Source organism: Nesoenas mayeri (genome assembly GCF_963082525.1).
Source record: "Nesoenas mayeri genome assembly, chromosome: 10".
Classification (NCBI taxonomy): domain Eukaryota; kingdom Metazoa; phylum Chordata; class Aves; order Columbiformes; family Columbidae; genus Nesoenas; species Nesoenas mayeri.
Genome location: NC_137560.1, coordinates 11,335,831 through 11,360,699, shown reverse-complemented (window position 1 = coordinate 11,360,699; position 24,869 = coordinate 11,335,831). Strand labels below are relative to the sequence as shown.

The following is a 24,869-nucleotide window of genomic DNA, read 5'->3' as shown; positions in this document are numbered from 1 at the left end:
CAGTATAAAAAGAATTGCTCCAGCTCAGAAATATTTTCATAAATAATGAGTTAGAAATGTTCATCCAACTTGTGGAAGTAAATAACCTGAATCAGCTATCATGTAAAGGCATATATCACTATTAATACCACGATTCTGTGATTAAGTTAGATTTTATATTGGCCGGTAATCCTATAATTACTTGCTTACTTTGTCAGTCCAGAATGAATCTCAGTTTAGTGATAAGGGGAAACCATCTAAGGAATCCTTTTCAATGTCATAAAGACCTGTAGGGGAGGTTTCTGCTGCTCTCCACAGCCACGCATGAGAGCAAGAAATGGAACAAAATGGAGAGATGTTGCAGAGGGATTAATGTGGCACAGCTCAGCTCACCACAGCGCCAGCCTTACCCAACCCCACTGGGAAGCAATGTGGCACTTCCCCTCTGCAGCTCAGGGGCCATTGACCTGAAGAGGAGCACTGCGTGTGCTTCCCTGGGCTCAGAAGGAAGCAGCAGTGTGAATTCTAAAAACTGTGGGTCCTGATTACTGCTGGCATAGCAAGTATCCCTAATGGATTTCTCTGTAAGTTAGTTGTCTTCTATTGTCTGATAAAAGAAGAGTTCTTAAGTGGGACTTAGGGGTCTGTGCAATCATTAACCTGCTCCATGTGCAACATTGAATGACTGTTCTGACCTACTCTCGCGCCATAAAGTGAGAAGTAGATGAAATGCATGATCAAAATGCTGTTGGCATGGCTCAGTGACAGGATCTACCTGCTTATGTATAGGAAATGTCTGCGTTTTTACTCACGAAATGGGTGTGCATTTAGGCATATGGACTATGTGATATGCAGTGATGAGCTGCAGGTTTCTCAGGAAAAATGTAGCAGTGTGTCAGCTGGTGTAACTGTCCAGTAGGCAGAAGAGGCTGTGGGCTGAATAAATTGTTCTGGTTTCCCACATATGGATGGAGATTTACCACTTTTGATGATTAAAAATGCTAATTTTGTGTGATAACTAGTATTCTGATACTGATGTCTATATTTCAGATAGTGGGAAACTTATTCAGGTGTCCATGTAGATGTCTATTCAATAATGCAGCTGATCAATATGTGCAAATCGTGCAAGGGGGAAGGTATGTGCTATTGGTGTGTAGTAAACTGAGGGGAAAATGATTTCAGATTAATAAATAATGTTGTAGCTGGATTTAGTTAATGTTACACTGATCTGATATTCAGAAAACATTTTTGTCTCGATTTATAGATCAATCTTATTGAACTGGACTAGGTAGGCAATAGATCTAGCTTTCTGAAACTTACATTTGACAAGCCATCTTAATTTCTTTGTGTTTTTTTTCAACCGTTTTTATAAACTGTAATATTTTGCCTTAAAATTCTCTGTACTTAGGTGATGGTGCTGTTCTTGTAGTCATTTTGGTATGAATCATTCACATTTTACTCTAAGTCTATACTGTGCTTGAAAAGTATACTTTTAGACCAATGGGTTCATTTTTGGTCTGGATCTGTTATAGCTAATTGCACATTAGTAAATTACATTGTTGCAATTCTTTACCTTGTGGACAAATACTTTGCATTTTAGGAAGCTGGATATTTAGGCATAAAACATTGCAGTGGCGAGAGTAATAAAACATACTAGCTTGTGCAAATTGTGCTTTCAAATGCTTCTTTTTTTAAGGTGGTTGTAAGAAGAGGTATAGTTTTAATGGACACAATTAACCACAGAACTCAATTTAAAATTTCAGTTTGTGTACTGCAGAAGATATCCAGTACTTTCTAAGAAGTGTCTGAATCACAGTCCAAAAGGGTTAATGGCATCTTGTCTATACGTACTGTATTAGCCTTAGACTGGGTAAGTTAAGCTCTGTCTATGCTGAGGAACTGCGAATCATCTGCTCTAAATCTAAAAGCCTTCAGGGAAGGATTCAGAATACGGAGTTGTCCCTCTCCTGTGACAATGATTTTTGCCTCAGCCCCTTATTGAAACTCAAAGAGGAAATTTCCTTTGCTTGTTCAGCTCTGTTTTCCTCCCCTAATCATGAGAGGAACAGGAAGGTGAATGGGACCTGTCAAGAGAAAGGAGAGATGGTGAGAGAAAGCTGCTACTTCTAAGCTGTGAACTAAGTCCTTGCAGTACCTCTGGGCTGGGTGTGCACATTAATTACATTGTCCTGTGCTCCACATAAGAGAGAAAATGAGATTGTTTGAAGAAGGGTGGCCTGGGGAATAGCAGATGGCATGAAACCTCTGCTCTTGCATGTTACGGTCTTTCAATTCCCTCCTACCAAAGGATCTCCTGAAACAAGTGTCACTCTGAGAAGCCTTGAGCTGACTCTGCCATTATTTTGAAACAAAAGTGACATAAAATGTTTTAAATACCAGTAATTCCAAGGTTTTGAGTTTGAAAATATAGATGTGGAAATCAGATAAGATTTTTTTTTTCTCGGTATATTAAAGCACTCTTATTTGTTGAAATTATACCTGTTGTCTTCAGTCCTGCAAATATGGTTCCAAAAGCTACCCAAGCAAAACAAACCCCACAGCTTTACTGACTGAAGTTTAGTGCCTAAAAATGTGAAAAATGGAAAGCATTAGATAACTTTGGTTTGACATTGCTACTACTCTTTGTAACATGTTGGGATTTTTTCAATACATGTGGTAATGTGTTATGTACAGAATTTGGTATCCTACATCATAATGCAGTCTTTTACCATTTGTCTGTTTTAGAGTCTTAACCTGTTTACATCATCATATGGATTCCTGAAGTTCTGAAAATTCTCCTTTAGAGTCTGGTTTTAGTCACAACAGATAATACCAGTATTTTCAGTGGAGATTCTTTTGGTTTTTACATCTCTAGAGAAAACTAAGCCTTTAGATATTGATGATATCTCTGCATTCAGCATTTATTGTAAGTACTGATGCACAGCAACACAGTTTGTAATCTGTGCCTTCGCCCCTGGGCTATAAGATATTCCTGTTCAGCATATAGTTACACAAAAGATGCAGTCTCTAAACTGTAAGGAAGTGGTGTCTTGCTGTTTATATTGTATTTCCCTGAGGTAAGGAAAAGGAGTAAAACTTTTTGTTTTCTTTGAAAAGAAAACAATCAGGTATGCAACGTGGCATAATTTTGGAAAGAAGCTATCAGATATTTTCATCTCTGTCATAATTTTAATGCAGATAAGGATCTGTAGCATCTTTTATGCAGTGAGAAAACGTTTTATTTTCTGATCATATATTCAGTTCAAGGATGGTTATTTCCTGATGAAAGGGGAGACTGAAAGATGAAACTTGAGCAGATGGATTCAAGTTACCAAGCAACCCTTTGTTTCCCAGGCAATGGAAAAAGAATTGGAGCAGGTGCTCAGTGGATTTTTTAAAAATGTTTTTAATTATTGTGAGCTGATGTATGAACTCCAGTTTAACAGGCTCTTGACAGACTTCATAGAATGATAGATATTCAACTGGGTGATAATTACTTGTGCAGGTTATTTACTGTGTGACTTGGATGGTTCTTTTCTGTAGTTCTGGTAGCGCACAGTCTGGGTAGCAACATGATGAAACTAGTTTTTATAGATGACACTGGTGTTATTTGCTTCACTACAGTATTCTTGTATACAATGATGTACATCTCATGTACAGAATATTTTGCAATATGAGTGCCTAATGATGTATTCAAACCGTTCTGCAGAATATAAGTTTCAGAGAGAAAAGAGTGTTCTGTGTTCTGAAATTTTGATGTGTCACAAATGATAGCTATAAAATTGGTGGGTTTGGTTTAGCTTCTGGCAGATCCGAAAATGTTTTTTTTTTTTCTTAAAAGATCAATGCAAAATATTTTATTTTTTCTTTTTTTTTCTTTTATGTGGTGTGGTGATTCTTTTCTAAGAGTAAAGTTTACTTTTAGGTTAAGCATGATTATTTAAATTTGAGTGTTGCATTCTAATTGTTTTGAAAAAAATCAAAGGCAATGGAATATAAAAGCTATTTCAAATATATTTTCACAAACATGTAATTTACCCCTTTGAAAAATTTTGATTGCGTTAGACTTCTAAAGGCTTTTAAATATAATTTAACAAAATACATTTATATTTTTTCGGTGTTGCTTGCAAGCTTTTTCTTAAAAAGCCCTAAACACCCACCGCCCCCCAAAAGAAACCCAAAGACCCAAATTGTGTGAAAAATTGTCCATCTCTAATCCAGAATTAGGTTAGTGCTCTCACATCACTCTCTGTCCTATATTACCAAAACCTAACAGATATATAGAATATCTACTAATCAATGGTTCTTTTTACTACTGTCATCCATACAAATATGTAAAAGTATTTATTTCAAAATAATATTATATTGCATACTCAAATTGTATGTAGTGGAAAAAAACTAATCAAAGAATATTAACATTTAAATGATATATTGTTAAAAACTCCCAACTTTTTTGGATATAGTGCTTGGGCAGTCCCTTTTATGCATTAATTTGATCCAGCAATCCAACACTTTTACCTGAACATATGTTAATTATCTGGGAATGTAGGGATGAAATTTGTTTGAATATCTAGGGGAGATAATTTTGTTAATTTACATTCCGTTTTGTGACAAGATGATAACTGTAATCTTTATAATTGTTATAAAATAATGATATCTGTTGCTTCATCTGCCATTATCTCCAAGTTCTCTGTAGGGCTGCTCTCAATCTATTAGTTCCATTCCCCAGCCTGTATTAATACTGGGAGGTGCAGGACCTTGCACTTGGCCTTGTTCAGCTTCTTGAGGCTGAGATGGGCCCACTCCTCCAGCCTGCCCAAGTCCCTCTGGATGACATCCTGGCGCTCAAGCATTACCAGCTGTGCCACTTGGCTTGGTGTCATCCAGAAACTTGCTGAGGGTGCACTCAATCCCACTGCTTCTCATTGATCAAGGTATTAAATTGTATTGGTCCAATATGGACCCCTGAGGAACACCACAAATAGCACCACAAAACTTTGCCTTTTAAAAAACCCCTGCTATACCAAAGAGCCAAGGAACTTAGACAGTTGAAGTCTTATTAGTTCTGATGTTTGTTGGCTTTGCTGATTAAGACCTGATGTTTAAACACTAAATAGGCTAAACCAGCACTAATTTTAAATGCATGTAAGTAAAACATACCCATATTTAGAAAAGCGCTTCCTGGAGAATTAGGGAACTGAAAATCAAATCCATAAATTATTTTTGCCAGGGATTCTACTGAGCTAGTGTGAAAAGAGACAGTAAGGAATACTCTAAAAGGTAAGCTAGAAAGATAGAGCAGTATGTCCATTAATAACAAGTATGGATATCAGTAGATACAACTATGAAACTATGCTTTTCAAAATTAAAAAAGCCCTATGCTTGTCAGTTTAAAGCGTTGTTGTAGAATGGGGATGTGCATCTCATAGGGAATGCCAACACTTTCCTTGGTTGGCTTGGGCTGTTTGTAGTGATACTCTGATCAAAAATTGATGTTTTATCAATGCGAGGTTTATAAAAGTCATTTCTACAAAACTAGTGAAGTGCATGTTTGGAGGTCAGTGTACATTAGCACCAGCTAATACATTGTTCAGTAAGCTTAGATCTGTCCAGCAAATGTGTGAAATATGATACTTTGGGCTCTTGGTAGTTGAGTTTGACTTTCTGTTTGGCAGTGTTATTTTACTTCCAATTAAGAAGTAACATTTAAATTGGTCTTTCACCTGCATTTGGTCTGGAGAGCACAGATGCAGACTAGAAATTTCAAAAATCACTGGGTATGTGCACAGGTTGGAAGGTGGAGAAATCACTAAAATGGATATTACCCTTTGTTGTTTTGCTTTTCTAGAACAGAACTCTGTTAAGGAAACTAACAGGATATTGGTTATTGATTATGCGAAGAACTGTTGGAAAACTGTTTTCCTGTACTTATACAAACTGACCCATAGAAATACCACAAGCACTATATGCTGGCACTGCTTGTAATATCCTGTCTCAGGACTGTACATGCTTTAAAATTATTAAAAAAAAAAAAAGAGAGAGAGCAGCTGGCACACAGCAGCGTCTCTGTGTGTTCTGGATCTTGGGATTGTATTTGATAATCTTTGCTGTGACTTTACCCGTCTAAGCTTTGCCTGAATGCTTCTGATGGCAGGAGCCAGGGAAGTCTACTCTTAGTTATGCCCTAAGGTGGAATTCCATTATTACTCCATGGTTATTATTGTGTTACACTTAATATAAAACTATTGTGATATTTTTTTCATTTTCAACCTTATTTAAAAAATCCTGTCTGTGTGTGTGTGTGTGTTCAAGCTTATAAAGAGGAAGGAAGGAGTGATCAGTTTTGGAGGGTGGAAATAAATCTTTAAAATCATGGATTTGTTGGATAAGGATTTTTTTAAACACTACGGGTTCCATAAAGGGTTTGTTAGTATAAGGATTTTACAATATTAGAATTTGAAGACAGGATTTTTAAAAAAATATAGTCTTTTAAAATAAAACCCCACATTCAAATACAAATGCTTAAGAATCTTGGTTTATAACTCCCGACTATGTTTCATTCATGTGTCCTAATGAAAATGAAGTTACTCCTTGTAGTGCAGCTGGGTTATTAATAAATGTCAAACATTCAATTTTAAAAAAATTATTATATTTTTCCATGCAGTTCCTAAGCTTCATATGCTCTGCAAAGAGACAGTATTTTAGCCAGGATGTTTCCAAAGCACATATGCTTTGCAGAAGTGTAAGTGGCCATTGGAACTTTCATTTTCTGATCCTAATTCACTACCCTTGAAAGTGAATATATGGGTTTCTTTTACTTGCATGCACTCAGGAGTTTTGTTCTGGGTTTTGAAATAAAGTTAGGATGGGGAAAAGAAAGAAAACTATTTATCATAGTTTGTTTTGCCGAATATACTTGTGGAGCAAAATCATTTCCCTTAACTTTGGAGAAGTAATCTTGGTAAGAGGAAAATAGATTAATGATGTTGGAAAAAGAAGATCCTCTAGACATTTTGTTCCTTCTACAAAGAAAAGAAATAAATTTTCAAGAATTCTGGTGAAAGTAGAGTTTCAGTAGCTCCTTTCAGGAAACATTCTATGTGCTTTCAATTAGAAACTAAATTGTCCCACATGCATTTCAAGCTCCATACACAAATCGCCTTTTCACTTGCAACTTTTTATATGTGGTCTCTTGCCAGAGGACAGTCTTCCAGTAGAACAACATATGTGGTTGTTTAAGGTGTTTTTGACATACAAGTCAAAGAAAAGCTGAGTTTCTTAATGCTCAGATTATTTTTACTTATAGTCTGTCTTTAGGCATATTGGTAAAATGTATCTTAAGCCCTTCTTCTATGCATGAATTCAGGAATAAATGGAAGTAAAATAATTGTAAATAAATATTTTGGCTAGTGGTTCAATATGGTAATTTTAATCTGGTGTAAAAACTCCTCCCTGTTCCTTCCTTCTTCACACACCCAATATAGGCCAGGAGTGGTGTCAGAATTGTCATTCAAGAGTAATACTGAGGCCAATGAGGTTATTGCTGAATTTGTCTGTGGCACTGGACTATTGATCTTGGTTTTATAGTTTGGTGGTCGTGCCTACTTCACACGCTTGATTCCTGAGTTCTGTATTCATGAAAACTCATATTTGACTGTTTATTTGGAAATGCTAAATGGAAAGAAAATTAGACATGCATCTGAGTTTTTTGCTTAGCTGTGAGAACTTAATAAAGTTGAATACATCTAATTTACAAAGTAACTCTCTAGTATAGAACTCACATAGCTATCAGCTCTTTATAGTTACCTGTAATTTTTCATTTCATATGCTTATATCCACATCTGCATGTCTTTGAATTATAAAATTTGTTGGGATTTGACAAAATTCCTTAACAGGTTCTTACAGAGTTCAAATAGCTGTGGTCCCGTGGTAGTGGGTTTTTAAAAGATGACCAATGGCAATGTGATTTTTGGATTCTTTCCTGATAATAGTGGCATGGTGTTTGATTTTGGTTGTGTAGTGTGTGTGATATTTTTTATTTTATTATTTTTTTTTACATACTGGAGCCAGATGTGGAAATTTTCAGCATAGTCAGTTTGCTTTCCAGCAGTATAAAGTGTTTGATCAGGATTTCTTAAATATACTTTCATCTAAATTATTATGAGAGCATTTTGGCTTGGGTTAGATGTGGAGGATTAGAAAACAGGAAAGAGAAGATAAGCTTATATGTTAAGAATAAATTAATTCCTATATGCTACATTGTTGTAGTATTCTGGTTAAATAGAATTTGATCAAACTTTCTAATGGTATTTTTGGCAGAATAAAAAGTACTGTTTAGACACATTAGGTAACTGGCTGTGCTTTTATTTACGTAATTGATTGAAATATTAATATATTCCTGATTTAAATTTTAAAATTCAGACAAGCTGATCAGGTAGATGCAATACCAAGGCTTTCTTTTCCAGGAGAATGGAAGCAGTCTGCTTTGAGGTGTTTGAGAGAACTAGCAGCTCTGATAAAGTTGCCTACTGTGATTTACAGATTTGTACGTTTTACCTAGGAATACAATAAGCTTGATTTACTGACTAGAATGGTTTCTTGTGCTTGTTTTTATGCTGCCTTAGGTATAGTTGCTGCCATCTTTGTCTGTCTTTCTTCTTCCAGTGATTATTTGGTTCTGATGTCTGTGTTCCTACTATGTCTTTGTTTTTATAAATCTTGAATTTTGTGTTGAGTTTTTAAAAATATTCTGGTTTATGATTCCATTTTCCTTCTGTTCTTTGATCAGTAGAAGCTTACCAGTTGAAACGTAGGGACTCACTGGTGGTTTCACTATACATGTATATATTGCATGTTTTTCTGAAAAAAAAAGTCCTTTTCTTTCTAGCACTTTGTGTCCCTATTTTAGGCAGCTTTATCTTAATAGAAGGTAAAACCTTGAACTGCATTAACAGCATTAGTGTAGCCTTTTATTTAAGAGCTTCAGCTTGATCTCATCTAATCAGAACAATGCATGCTCACTAATGTCTTAGGAACCTTAATAAAATACATCAGAAACAGAATAAAAGGGTGACCAGTTTATAGCACTCTGACTTTCCTGCAGCCAAGTGATGAAGTGTCTTGTAATAAAACTGGGATAAAAAGGCAGTTTTGATTGGGTTTTAATTAGTGTTAAGTTCAGACTATGCCATGTAGTGTGGATTTTGAATACCAGTCAATGATAAAATTTTGAAAGATCTTTGTATCAGTTTCCGAACAAAAGAACAGGACTCATCTTCCACCGTTATTTTAGGAAGTACACGATATAAACTGTCTCCTCTTGGGATTTTTTTACCATAAGTTACTGGTAAAATTGCATGCTGAGGTTGCTTTGGAGGCCATCACAAGATGCTAATCTCTGAGAAAATGTGGGAGGAGAAAGCAATGTCCAGCTTTGGTTTGAGACTTATTTTGGTGTAAAATTAAAGAATATTAGAGTAAATTTCATCTGAAGAAAAAGATCTGATTATCTATCAGTTTTCTGTGGGTATATTAATCACCTTGACAACTAAGTGTCATCATGGAATCCCACATGTGGGCACCTGTTTATGCACGATTATAAGTAATTTGTATGTGCAAAGTGGTTATGGAGAACTACTATGATTTGCAGTGATGAAGATGTCATATACGGGATATAATGAAAGTGTAATTTCATAAGTGAGTACATCTCTGAGGAGTCATTAGTATAGACCTTGATCGCTGCAGAGATGATGGCACACATACTTCATCATGGATATAAGTATGAAGAGTTCCATTCCATACAGTTCAGGTTAAAAGAAGCTATACCTGATCTGATTTTTTTTTTTTTTTTTTAAAGTAAGTTTTTTATTGGGATCCCTGGGTTTTTTATTAAAAGAAATCAAAAAGACAAAGCAGACATTGTTCCAGAAGTGATGTAATGGATAAAAATCTGGTTTCCTTAGGCTATGAGGACTTCATGAAATGTTCAGAATATCTCTTGGTTAGTTGTTTGGGCAAATTTGAAACCCTCCAGATGACCTCAGATAGTAAAATAATCAATATAAGGTATCATGCATATGGAGTGGTAGTATCCTTGAATCAGAACCCCAAATGTATATCCCCAAATCAGGTACCCCAAAAGAAAAAATGCATATATAGAACAACATAAATTCAGGGACTGAGCCTTGTGGGAGTCTCCAAACATTTGAATCTGATTGGAAGAAAACCCACACAAAATAATAAAGTGGGAGTAATTTTCTGATCTTCTCCAGAATCCTAAAGTCTGCTTCATTTTACCATCAGGGATAGAGAAGAAAAGCTTTTAAGTCAGCCAGCATCAGATTGATTCATAAAGCAAACAGGAAAAGTATTATGAGGCAAGGCTTCATGCTATGATAGACATCTAGGAATACTCATCTTTGGCAGTCTATTCATCTTTGGCTAAGGGGGTGGAAACTCTGGTTTGTCTCCCTGGGTAATGTGTGGAATCCTGTTTATATTCCAACTCAGTTTATGTGGCCTTAGGGAGCAAAGTCTGGTCTTAGAATTAGCTGTAATTTTTGCTGATCAGATAGTGGTATGACTGGCCAACTATTTTTCCATGACTTGTAGGAGAACTATATGACAAATCTATGACATACTCTTATTTTTAAAAACAGTTGTGTAGTGAAGGTACTTGTTTCATCTGAGAGAAACAGCTGGTGGTGATTGAGAGATTCCCTGTACAGGTGATTTGCAAAGTTTTTTTTTTGCTTCTGTAATGTGGAGTTAGTTGTATTAAAGCAAACAAGGAAAAAGGACCATTCAGATATACTTTTTCATAAATGCCCAGTGCAAAATTAGGAATTCACTGTTGCCGTATGTTAGAGGTAGTTTAAATACACATACGTATATCTGCAATGTATTTAATGCAATAGAAATAATGCAAACATGCTTAACTTTAGGTATGCATATGAACACTTGCACCTAATCTGACTCTTGCAGGCAGTGGTTTATCAAGACAGCAATAAGCTATTTCAGGTCAGAATCTAATTTAACAGTTTATCTAACCATTATGTTTTTGTGCGTTTCCTCTGTGGAAACAGCAGAGTGGGCAAAATAGAATAGGCAAGGCAGTAAACATCCAGCTCTTTCTTCTTTACATTACCAGGGTTTCTACGAGCTTCGGGCACTGACTTAAGGTATCATTGTTAGCTCTGGTACAAATGGGGTGAACAAACTGCCCATGCCCCAGATGTTTGAGGGCACAGATTGTGAACAACTAGAGAAGTCTGAAAAATAACATCAAACTGGTATGATCCAAATGGTTGTAATTTATCAGCCATCTGACTGTAACTTGGCTTCTTAACTGTAATCCTACAGATCATTAGTACTGATCTGTTTCTGCATATATAAAATTTTTTGTCACCTATGGACAGCTTCTTTTATTTTAACTAAAAATGCATGCCAGACCTGACAATTTTGGGATGGGTGTCTTGATATTATGTCCTGTCATATACTACATTTCAAGTTATCTATGTTCAGTTAAATGAAGCACACATGACTAACTTGTCACTTTCAGTTACTTTAATATATTAGGACACACAGTCTTTTGAATGTATTTTATGAAGATGTTAATTATTAATAGATTTTAGTTAAACAACATGTCCCAAATCGCTCCTGCTACTTAGTCTTTAAAGAGCGGTTGTTTCTCAAAGTCATTGATAAGCAATATGATTGTTGTTAAACAGAACAAGAAACAGATTGATAGTTGGTGATACAAAAAATTATGACTTATAGTATGTTTGTGTGTTCTAAGGTAGGCAAGACCCAGAAATGTGCTAGGATAGGCTAAGGGGTAATAAATGTGCACAACCCATAGTTGATTATGTTTTTGATTGTTAGTTTATCAATTGATTGTTGTATCTTGTTTGTTTCATTCAAGACAAAGGGATTTGAGAGATGGGAATAAGGATAATTAGTTTATCAATTGATTGTTGTATCTTGTTTGTTTCACTCAAGACAAGGGGATTTGAGAGATGGGAATAAGGATAATTAGGACCCACTTTTTTTTTTTTTTTTTTAAATTTTATTTTTTTTTTTTTTAATCCACCTTCTCTGAGTTTATGAGGATGAGGTGGGAAAGGCATGATTGGGAAGACACAATAGCTCAGCTGCTGGAGCCAGCTAATGTCTTTGTTATGAATGAACCTAGCTTCTTGGCCTTCGGGGCATAAATGTGTTTTTCATGGTTATGAAGTTAGTTCAGGTACGTATGTGGAGCACTAGGGTAGAAAGAACAGAGAAAGACATTTACCATGGCAGTGCTGTCCTTTAGATGGGAAGGACTCTAAAGGACTAGAAACAGGACTATATCTGTCCTGTTTCACTTTTGTTTTCTAATAAACTGCTCAAATGTTTTGTAGGAGGATATAAGCATAATCAGATTCTTAAATGAGGATGTTTCTGTACAGCTTTACATTATTCTATCTAGATATACGAGTTTTTCATTGACATATGTCACACCAAGATGAAAATCCTGTGTTTTATAGAGATTGAGTGCTGCTGTCTTCATGTGTGTGTGTGTTGTTTTTTTTTTTAATAAAGACAAATAAACATTCTGTTCATTGAATGTCTTAACTAATGCATTCTATTATTCTTTCACTTTTGGATTAAGATGAATAAAATAGTTGGAAAATGTGGAACCTGAAATGTAATTGCTACTGTAGAGGGTGCTGCGTCAACCCACTCTAAAACTATTATCCCTAACATGTCTAATTTAAATATAATGTCTTTAAATTTCTTATTTTAGATATTAGAGGAAAAGCGAAGAAGAAACTACAGTAAAATGTTTGAAATGACTTAACAGTGTTTGAATTAGAGACACAACTGTATTAAGTTTTGATGTTTAGGGAGAAACAGCAGCATAGTATTTGGACTAAGAAATTACTTGCTGGCTTTGTCACCATTGACATCAATTATTGATAGGGGTTTCAGAAACAGCGCATGTGCTGTCAGAGTTGACTGCAATATAAGATAGGGACTGCAGCGATGCCAGAGGCATTATAGAGAGGGAAGCACCTGTAGCATTTGGAGTTGCATGCTTCTATTCATTAGACTTTTATTTTATTGTAGTAAATTCATATGAGTGATTAAAATAATGGCAAGATGAGTCGTCAGGCTTATTTCTATCGTGTCCCTCCACAGGAATTACATAGAAGAACGCAGCTTCAACCTGAGCCAGCAAAGACGAAGGCTCTGCAGACAGTTATTGAAATGAAGGTATGGCCTTTGCATGTTTTCTCATACATTATTTTTGTAGCATGAACTCGTGTACTGGGTCAGATTGGGATGGAGTTTATTTTCCTCATAGCAGCCTGTATGGTGCTATGTTTTGAATCTGGTACCAAACCAGTGTTGATACCACTCTGTTGTTTTTGCTGTTGCTGAGCAGTGCTTACACAGACCCATAGTGCTTATCTAGACCCATAAGTTTTCTCACTTTTGCCCTTCCAATTCTCTCCTCACCCCACTGAGGGGCAGTGAATGGGCAGCTGTGTGGCATTTAGCTGCCTGCCAGGGTTAACCCACAACACCTTCACTCATAACTTTTACTATTAAATCATTAAATGCTTCCTTTTACTTCTCAATTTATTTTGCCGTGAAACTAGGAATAATTAGCATTTCTTTCTCAGAGTCTGTTTTCTTAATAAGACTTGGTTAATAAAATCAAGTACAATGTTGCTGAATAATGAGAACCAAATATTGCTTTTTATAAAGACTCAGGGGAAGAGTTTCAGATGACCCAAAGCATATGATACAAACTGACAAACAGAAGCAAACACAAACTGTCCAAGGCTGACGTAAAATGTTTTTATTTTTGATCTTGAAAAACAATACTTCTGTTCATGCTTATTTGGCCATCATTTTACATCTAACCAGAGGAAAATATTTGTTGCATCAGCAGTGCTATGAAAAAAATGTGATAAAACTCCTATCTTAGTCCTGAATATAGTTTCTTGGTTTTGATATATAACATGACTTAAGTGTTTGAGCTTTTTTCCCTGACAATGACAAAAAATTAAAAAAAAAGGTGAAAACTTAAGTTTTTGTGCAATTCTGAGTCTGGAATGTACATATTTAAGAAAAATACCATGAGACTTGATAATTTGTGAGCTGGCAATGCTGCCTGAGATACATTAATGATTGTCTTCCATTTCAGTTTTAAAAGGAAGTGCAAATTAAAGGCCTCATTTTGCCAGGGACTTCTGTTATGAGCAAATGAATTCAGCATGTCTGAATGTTGTGGTAAATATACAGTTACAACAACAGCAGGACTTCATAAATAGAATATCTGCCCTTTAACAGATAATAATTAGTTTGGATTATATGAGTAACAACGAAGGTACATCTATTTCAGTGTTCCATCTTCTGATGTCTATTTGCCTTCAACCTTCCCCATTTATTCTTGTGCAATAGTCTATGTATGAAATCCAGAATGTGTGGTTTTGCAATAGCGATAGTAGGATACTGGCTGAGGAATTAATTTCTTTCTATTAAGTTCAGAATTATAAATTGTGAAGTTTTGAGAGAGAGGTGTAAAGTGTTGGAGTAGTATATGGTCTTCCATGTGGGCTATTAACAATGTAAAGGTTTTGTTGCAAAATAATTTGCAGTTCCTCTTCCTGTATCAAAACTCTTTGAAAAGAAAGAGGACAGGGTGAGGGGCATTTGACACATGAATGACACATGCGATGATTGTAGTTGCAGTCCTTCTGACAGCATCTGTGCCTGAAGACAATAAGGTCTTTTCTGTTTGTCTCCCAGGAGAGCTGGGTGTGGTGTGATATTTCACTTTTTAAAAACCTCATATTTGTAATGAGGGCTTTTATTTGTCATGGGTGAGGCTGTAATTGTCTTGCTGGAGCATTCTGATGCGGAGCTGCCTTTTGGCTCTGAGGCATGCAGTTCTTTCTTTTCCTACAAACACATTCTCCTTTGGGGTTGCCCTGTCTAAAACAGGCCTAATACTGAAAAGAAAAAGGGGCAAATGTAAGATGTTGAAATCCACATCTTTAAACAGCAGTTTTCATTACAAGTTCCAGTTTTGGAATGTTTTCAAGTAAATTTAAATTGTCTTAATCCAGACAGCATTTGTTTTGTAAAAAATATGGAACATTTGCTTTGAATGATCAAACATTGCGGCAATAATTTCTCTGTAGTGTTGAGGGTAGGCAGAGGGAGAGGATTACCCTGTAATATGTCAGTCTGAGGCCATACATCCCCCATGCAGAGGCTTCAAGCAGTATACATTTCTCTTTACCGCACCTGACCCCTTCCACCCCATTCACACATAAGCTTTCGTCTGAGTTCCCTCCATGGCTCCCCAGGCTCTGCCAGGAGGTATTTTTCTCCCTTTCCTAAATCCTTCTGTTCTTTCCTGTGTTTTCTTTTGTCTCTTGTGGCTGCTGAACTCTTTCTTTCCCTTTTTCCAGTCAGTCCTCCATTTCATCCAATGAAGTATATACATTTCTCCTACCTCAAATGTGACTTTTTTGTCCTAATTAGCTTTTCTTCTACCCTACCTGTCCTGTCATGCTCTTAATTTTTCTCCAAAAACTTCACAAGTAGCTGCCTTTGCTTACAGCAGTTGTATTTCCTGCATAACTGTTGTTTCCTTGAGCAGTCTCCATCTTCTCTATACTTCAAAAGAAAAAAAAAAAAGGAAATAGGAAAGATAGAAAATTCACATCCTAGGTCTTGACTCCTGTTTCTATTACTTTATTTCAGATATCTCTTGTCTTTTTAGATGTGTTGCTATGGGCCTTTCTTTCCTAACTTTCTGGTTCTGTTCTTAGACATGTTTGCTTTCAGATGTTTATGTCTTTTGCTTATTTTTTACCCTTAGGTTCTTTTCTCTCTGCTCCATTGTCTGCTGACCTTCTTCTCCAGAAGCCCTTCTTTCTTCTGGAAAGCAGTCACAGAACAGAAGGACAGCAGGATGCTTCCTTTTCCTACATGCTCCTCTTATTCCCTCAAGCTCCTGCTTTTTTTTAAACTTGATTTATCACACTGTAGACCTTCCTTTCAAGAGATTCCCCTACCCCTGAGGTCTGTTCTCTAGCAAGTAGGGCATACTAGATATTCAGTCTGTATCCTTGATTTACTCAAAGTGAGGCAGGAGGGCTGGACTAGATGATCTTTAAAGGTCCCTTCCAACCTAAACCATTCTATGATTCTGTGATCTTGTTCAGACAGTTCTGGGCTTAAAACAATGACATTACTTGAGAGAGAAAATCAGAAATGAGTTGGCTAACAGATATGGCATAAAGCTTATTCTAAGGGTAGGGTATTGACCATCCAGGGATATATATTGTCTAGCAACAATTATGAAAGTCTTCAAAAAACAGTAACCTGTAAAGTAAATGAAAATATTTGTGGTTTACCTTACTTGCAGAAAGAGCCATCTTTATGTATTGATCCAGCTTTGATATTTCAGGTATGGGTTTGGTTTTAAACAAGCGTGTATGTGTGTTTGCAGTGCAACATACTCTTAGTGTTAAGATTGCATGAACTTTCTCTTGTTTTCAAAAAGAAACCTGAATATTCTCTGTATTAAGTTGACAAAGTAGATAGCAAGAGATAGATATATATGGTCTGTTGATAGCATGTATGTAAATTGGCATTTAAATGCAAGCTTTATTAAATGTGAAGTTTCAAATACTTGCTTCTTTGCTTCTGATTGCTTGTTGAATACCCTAGAAACAAGATTTTTCACTGACATAGTTTGAACTTTTAATTTCAAAGTAAGACAGACTGGAATGCTCTATTATTTACAAATCTTTTGCACTAATATTTTCCATCCTACCCCTTCCACACACCCTCCCACCCCACCCTCGGTGTTCAGGAAATGTACTATAGCACTTGTGTTGTAAGGACTGGATATATAATGTTCATGAAACATTATTGTGGAAACTGATTTTTAGAGTTAGTCTCCTTTCCATTGTGCGTAATTATTTTCTTCAGCATCAGGACATGTACTAATTGTTTCTTGTTCCAAAAGAGATGGATTTCTGCTAGGTCCAGTATAGAAATAACCCCAACCTCTCTCACAGAATATCTGCAACACTATTTTAATAAAGGAGATGAGGAAGAAGTATTGGTTACTGCTAGAAGAAGGGGATAGATTAGGGAGAGTACCTTGGTCTATATCACAAATCCTGCTATATAATCTTATGTTTTTTAAGAGACTTGGAGGGCCTGACTGGAAAAATCTGCACAAATGTTTCATTGTTGTAGAACTCAGAAGACATTTATTAGTACCAGTTAGTACTAAGCTGCTTCCTTAATATTATTGCAGAGGAATCTTCTTGTGATTCAACACAGACCCATGTAGTTTGTTAGAATGCTGCTAATATGGATAAGTCTTAAAGGTTTGGAGGAACTATTGCATCTGTTCCTGTTTCAGTTGCTGAAAGATTGCCAGACCCTATGCCACAACAAGAGCTGGTTGAAAGTTTTCCAACTGAAGTTTTCTGTGGGAAAATGCTGATTCGGCTGAATCGGAGCATTTTATGGGAATGTGCCTATTCTGTCAAAACTTTTAGTGAAAGCAAAGCTATCTAACTTTTTATCCATCCTGTGAGTCAAACCAACTCCCTTGTGGCAGTACCCATTGGGAGCTCCAGAAGTGTATTATCTTTGACTAACAAGATTCCTCACTTTCTAGCAGTTGTCCAGATAGAAGTGTAGGTTTCCAAGGCAAGTCAGCAATCCTGTGTTACTCATACCTAAGAGAACAGAACCTTTGACTCCTTGACCAGTCTGTGAACAGAGGTGATTGATATCTGTCTTCTCTTCTGTCTTTTCATCACTGTTTTTGATAAATTATTCTGAAACAGATTTTAGTTTTCAAGATGAAATTTCTGTCTTCCAATAAAAAGTTAATATGAAACTGACAGTGACAATTTTTCTAGAGATATGAAAGCTAGTTTTTACACTGCTGTAATCACAGAACGCAGAGATTGATTTAAAAACCCCTTTTTCCTTGGAGAGTTCAAACTTGTGATAATGTAGAGGCACAGAAAATTCTTCTGAAAGTTATGTTAGTTATTTCTCATAAAGCTTAAATGTTATTCTGTGATGTATAAACCTTCTAAAGAATGTAACGGGCTGTGCTATAAATTATTTCTGCCATGTTATATTTGCAAACACATAAAATACAAATGCAGTACAAAAAGCCAGACTCTTATAGTCTTAGCTAGAGAGATTTGATGAGGACTATTCCCAGATGAGATGTCGTAACAGGTCATGTAAGTATTAATATATCTCAGTGAAAAATCATTCTAAAATGCAGTGAGGCTTAAGTTTTGCTTTTATCTTCTATAATAGGAGTAGAAAATCTCTAAAATGAAGTCTGATGGAGCAAGCTGATTTGATTGTAGTGTCTGAGAGAGCTACAATAATTTATTGATGTGCTTAAGCCTTGAGAGTGTTTATTTTTTTTTGGTTTTCTTTCTGTATTTTTCTTTTCATGGAATTTCTCCAAATGATAAGATTTAATGAGAATGCTTCCCCTTTCCCTTTTTCATTAATTCATTAATTCTTAACATTTTTTTATTTCATTCTTTAAAAACAAACAAAACAAAACAAAACACCCCCCCAAACAAAAAAAAAAAAACCAAAACTGAACCAAAACACCCCCACAGTGCCAAAAAATCCCAAACTAAATCAGAAATATGTTTTGTGACCAGAACAGCGAACATTTTAAAGATGCCTGTTTTCTGTCATGTGAAGGGCTGATCATTTCATAGAAAGATTACTTGTTTTTTATGCTCATTCGTACAGACTTTGCTCTATGATACAAGAAATGTTGATTCCACAGACAAATATTACTAAAAGTTTTAGTATTCTGCTATTGGAAATCCGTCATGTCGATAACATTAGCCTAACATATTAAGTTATTCAATTTGTATTGTACCGGTAACTTGAAAAGTTGTTATTCAAAAAGCAACACCATAACTATATTAGATATAGGCGTATAACCTAAAAGGTAGTTGAAGTCTTCCAGAATTTTTTTGTGTGTTTTTTTTGTTTGTTTGGTGATTTTTATTTTATTTTATTTTATTTTATTTTATATTTTATTTTATTTTATTTTATTTTATTTTATTTTATTTATTTTTATTTCTAATTGCATCCCTTGTCAGCTCCTTTGTGTTTGTACTTGATTTTTGGTGGAATATTCTTTCTCTTTGAACATACCCTTCAAGAAAGGCAAATATGGAATGCTGATTAATATTATCATCAGCGCTTTCAGTATCAGGTATTTTCCAGAAAAGAAACACCCCCATTTTTTTCCGCCCCACTGGAATTCATGAATAATTGCCTACAGTATATTGTGTTTCATGGTTGCAAAGCCCAGAGGAAGAGATGCAATCAAGGCTTTATCCTGTGAGATCTTGAAAAATCTCCAGAGATGGATGCCACTGCCTCCCTGGGCAACCAGTTCTAAGGCTTGTACTCAAAATTTAACACTTGTAGGTATTGCAAGGCTACTTTAGGTCCCCCTTGAAGCCTTCTCTAGGCTGAACAAGCACAATTTCCTCTGCTTCTTATGAGAGGGCAAGTACTCCAGCCCTCTTGGTGTCCCCTTGCTGAACTCATTCAGGTTCCTCAAGTCTGTCTTGTACTGCAGGACGTAAAGGTAGATGCAGTGTGTTAGATGAAGTCTAATGAATGCTGAGCAGAAGGCCATAATCTCTTCCCTTGATCTGCTCACTGGCTGTGTTCATGTTAATACAGCCCAGGATCCTGTTTGCTGCCTTTGCTGCCAGGTCACAGTGCTACTGTGGCTCCTGTTAAACTTGCTGTCTGCCAAGATACTCAAGTCTTAGCAGAACTGCTCCCCGGGGAGTTAGTCCCCATCTGTTACAGCTGCAAGGGGTTCTTCCTTCCTAGGCGTATGACTTGGCTTTCATCTTTTGTTGGACTTCCTAAGGTTCTTGCCTGCCCATTCATCCAATCTGTCTAGGTCCCTTTGCGTAGCAGCCCTGTCCTTGAGCACATTGACTGGTCTAGTAGCTTTGTGAGCAAGCACTCTTGTCACCTCTTTCAAGTCATTGGTAAAGATAGTAAACAGGACAGGTCCCAGTATGGACTCCATGGTCCTCTTGTTACTGACTTTCAGGTAGATTACAACCTGTTAAACACTACCCTCTAAGCCTGATCACAGAACTGGATTTTTTTACCTTCCCAGTTGTCTACCCATCCAGACCATAATGTCTTATCTTGAATACAAAAATAAGGGAGACAATGTCCAAAGACTTGCTAAAGTTGAAGTAAATGGCATCCACTGTTCTTTCTTCATCCACAAATCTAATAATTTTATTACAAAATGCAATGGGTTGGTCAGGCATGATTCACTGTTAGTAAAACTCCACTGACTCTTCCCAACTACCTTCTCATTCCTGTGGTCTAAAGTGTTGTCCAAAAAACTTCTTTGTGGTTTGTTGAGTGTGTTTGTGTGACATTATTTGGCAGAGAAGCTGCAAAGTTGTGGTGCTAATTTTAGTGGGACTGTTTCACACTACACGGGTAGAATCCTCTCACACAGCTCATATCATGTGAATTATTGTTTTTGACTCACTATTAACAGAAAAGATGTGGGCAAATAAGTTATTTCCCTTACAAAAGAACAGTATTATTAAGTAGTGTAAATACCATTCCTTGAGATGTGTTGTCCTACACAGGAATAGGGAATAGGATTGGCTGAGGATAAGTTTCTTTATTTCCTTAGGGATAAAAGATATTCAGGCTGCTCTGCTCAGGTACTGTAGTCAAAATTATCTGTATGCACTGGAGCATGTTTGGTGAAAGAGCATCAGCTTCTGAGAAGAATCTTGAAGGACCACAGTTACTGTAAATTAAATCACGGTATCATTTTATTTTTAAGTAGAATTTCTCTGAGAGTGATAATTGTAAGGAAAATACAAGCTTTAATTTCATATTATGAATACTTATGCTGTCAGATCTTGGAAAACCTCCAGTATTTCAGACTATGAATATTTTCACTTGTTCATGAACAGCTTGTATACTGCAAACCAAATATTTTAAATATTTCACAATCAAAACCCTCTATTAATTTAAGTAATATAAGAAATAAGAAAATAATTTTTAAAAGTTTGAGACTTATTGTTACCTACAAAAATAGAAGCTAAGATGTTACAGGACTGACATGGCTTAGTCTTTACATGGCTTTGATTCCTTATGTTTTTGTAACAGTGGTTGCTAAACCTCAAAAAATTTGAGCTTCATTTTTGCTTTAGTACAAAAAGTTCAGATGGTATTACAGGTGTTTTGGTTTTGCTTGCTTTTAGACAGCCTAGAGAAAACATTGGTGTACTCATAGAACTCAGGAAAATAAAACTTATTCTGACAAAAGAAAGTTTGTAGTTAAGCAGAGCGCTTCAAGCTTAGCTTGTCCTTGGAGGTGTGGAACAAGAACTTTACCTCGATGTCTGATATTTGATGGATGGTTGCCTTCACATTCTTGAACCTGATTGTCTGACCATCTGAATCAAAATGTTTTCAATTTCTCGAATGTCTGCAAAGAGGGCCTAAAGCAGATTTCCTAATGAGTCATTTTGCAATGCTCTTTTAAACAGAAAATTATGTGAGAATTTTGTGTAATGACTTTAAAAAATCTTTCTGACTCTCACTGAAGATATTAAGTTGATTTCCAAATGACTGGCAACAACAAAAAAATTGCTGGATGTTTTCAGTGCTGTGCTGGCACACGTGGCAGCCATTGTCTGTGATGTACATTTTTTTGGTTTGGGACTCATAATAAAAAGTACTAAATCCCATCTTAATGATGTGGCTGAATTATTGGAGGAAAAGTATTAGAGGAGACGAGCTTTCTTCCTTTTGACGGCAGGCAAAACTCTATGGAAATATGGAAACTCAGCCTCAGACTGAGTCAAATAATGAAGAAGCCTGTCATCCTGTAGTGATGGTAGACTGGCCTCCCTAGGCTAAACTTTGTGTTTAAGAACTTGGAAGAACAGCCGGGCCTAGATGGCTAGAAAAGCAAACAAGGTATGTTATCCTGTACATGTGGGAAATAGGGCATCTTCCAATCTCCCTTCATCCACAACTGTATAGGAACGAAGATGAAATTTTGACCAGAGTAATATTCTCTATATACTATGCAACAAAACATAACATTGCATGTTTTTTTCTGGTGGTGAAAGAGGTCTAAATTCTGCATTTCTTAAAGCTAGAATCAACAGAATTACTCTTGGGTTATGGCAGTATGTGCAATATGTATTTGTACCATCTATTTTTGCTGTGTTATTATTTGATGTTCATGGAAGTACAGATAAATGTATGCATTAATACCCGTTCTGCATAATTTTCAATGCTCTCTTTTTTTATAACTTAGGATACAAAAATAGCTTCACTTGAGCGCAATATAAGAGATCTTGAAGATGAAATACAGATGTTAAAGACAAATGGAGTTCTGAATACAGAGGACCGAGAAGAAGAAATCAAACAAATAGAAGTTTACAAGAGTCACTCAAAGTTCATGAAAAATAAGGTAAGCTGTATTAATAAAACAGCTTAATATTGTTTAAATAACGGAAACAAAAGTTTTAACTTGACCCTTTGCAACAGAGGCAGCTCTCTGCATGTCTTCTTTTGGTATATCTCTCCTACACAATACTCAGTAGCTATGGAGGAGTGAAGCATTTTGGATAAATAAAAATGTGTTTTGAGTTTTAACTTAAGAAGAGGTAAGGAAGAGGCTTTTCCACCACTTCTGCATAGCCTACTAGAATCCTGAGCCTATAGTGCGTTCCCTTTTCCCTTTCTTGTGTATGGTGTTTCCATGTTGGCTTTTTGAATTAGTTCATAGTTTTGACTTGCACCATTTTGGCACAACTTAAATTGCGCGGGTTTTTTTTTTTTTCCTGATTTTGGCTGTAGTTTTACAGGAGGGACTGCTGTTCCATAGATTTTGCCAAATTTTAAAGACTTACAGTTTGATGACTTTGTTTCTGCAAAGTACCTTTCATTTCTAATTATTGTACATAGATAATTATGAGTTGACCACAAGCAGATATTAAATGTGTAGTAATGTAACACATTTCCTGGTATCAAGCTCACAAAAACAGTGTCGCTTGCTTATAATTTTAAAATACATCAAAAGTAAAGCTTGATGTCTAAATTGTTGTCCCAGCTAGTCTTTTTACCTCTTTTCATTTTGATGTGCTCAGCTGTTGCCTTGATAAAGACCACTCCAAATTGTCTGTCTTCTGAGTTCTAATATTTATTTTCTGATATTTTAATAATTGCCTTAAAAAATGAATATACGCCGTGTTACAATTTGTGCTGGCTTATTCCCAGCTCTCTAGCTTGAATGTGTTTTGTTCGTGAAGTGCTAACATACTGAATCTATAGAAAGAAAAAAAAAATATTGAAATGATGGAGACTGAAGCTGATACTCCCATTCTCATATGAATTTAGGTGTTGGAAACAGCATTTTAAAAATATTATTTATAAGATAAACTAAGATGAAGTGAGACAAGTCACAGCAACCTGCAGTGAAAACACTGAAGAGGAAAGACAGCCATCTCAACTCTTACAGTGATGTTAACAATTTGACCATAATGATAGAATAAAATCTAGGCAAACAACTTTAGTAGTCATGATTGTTATTAAGTCTTACTTTATTTTAAAAGTATTTTCATCCTAGTTATTTCTTTGGGTTCTTATTCTGTTTAATATTTAGGGGGTTTTGTGTATGTGGAAATTGTGGGATCTGAAATGGATGGATTGACTTTTTCTGAAACATGTATTTGCAACTCTGAAAAGCTGCTTGAAGAGGAGCTGGTACTATTACCTCTCTAGAGGCCATGTAAGCAAAAAAAGTAGGAGTTCCTCTGCCTGCCATTGTCTGATGCTAAAAATACTCTGCAGTGTTGCTGTTTAAGCACAGAGATTCCAATATTGGGTAGTCAAACACCATCACCACTCTTTCAGAACTGGGAAGCTAAGATTCAGAAAAAGCATGCTGCTGGTCTATACTCAGAGAATGAAACAGTGTCAACACCTTCTGGAGAATCTGCGTTCTATGATTCTCAGTTTTTGTGTGTCATGCCTATGTGGAATTAATCCAGATTTATTAAAAAAAAAATCAAAGAATATATTTATTCTGTTGAAAAAAGTAGCTCTTAAGCTACTTAAAGGTAGCTAAAGTTCCTAAGTAGCACTATGGTCAAGAAAATTATTTTGCCTACTTAAACATCTTTAATTTCAAAGCAATTCAGTTTTAGTAATTTATAGCAAAACTCCTAATGCATCTCAGCAAATCTGTTGATCTAAAAAGTAATGTCCAAAGCCTAGTATTTTGTTAACATTCTCCTGATGTTTTTAAAAGGAAAAGATTCGGTATATTTCTGTGGCACAGAAAGCAAACAAATGAGAAGACTATTAAACATGCCTTGTTTTGTCACAGTCTTCTGATCTTTGATAAATGCCACATTCTGATGAAACTTTGTCTGTTTTCTTTCACCAGTCCTTTTCTTCCACTTAAAATTGAGATTTGCAGCAGGAGATAGTTTTTATCATTCATCTGAGAACCTTCAAGGTGGAAAATTATTTATGTAGCTGTCAGCAAACAGGTCTTATTATACCTGATCTGTTGAACCTGGATTGTTGATAAATCCTGATTAACAGAAGTCTTGATTGATGGCAAAGAGAAGAACAAAACTCTTCTCACAGTTAATGATCTTAGGTGCTATAAGGCTCTTAATACTTCACATTTATTCTTGAAATATAACTTGTTTTAAAACTGTTCTTGATTTAAATAAATGGAAAGGCATTAAATGGAGGCCAATACTGAATAGTAT

The 24,869-nt window shown here is 35.8% G+C and overlaps 1 protein-coding gene across 1 annotated transcript in view; it reads left to right on the top strand.

The window, feature by feature from the left end:
* ERC2 (ELKS/RAB6-interacting/CAST family member 2) overlaps positions 1-24,869 on the top strand; it is a gene marked incomplete at both ends in the record, with an annotated part of 318,636 nt that overhangs the window by 59,669 nt on the left and 234,098 nt on the right. Inside the window, 3 exons of the mRNA XM_080350354.1 lie at positions 13,165-13,239; positions 16,415-16,456; positions 22,400-22,555. Of these exons, the coding sequence (XP_080206480.1) occupies positions 13,165-13,239; positions 16,415-16,456; positions 22,400-22,555 (273 nt within the window). The remainder of the gene's footprint in view (positions 1-13,164; positions 13,240-16,414; positions 16,457-22,399; positions 22,556-24,869) is intronic.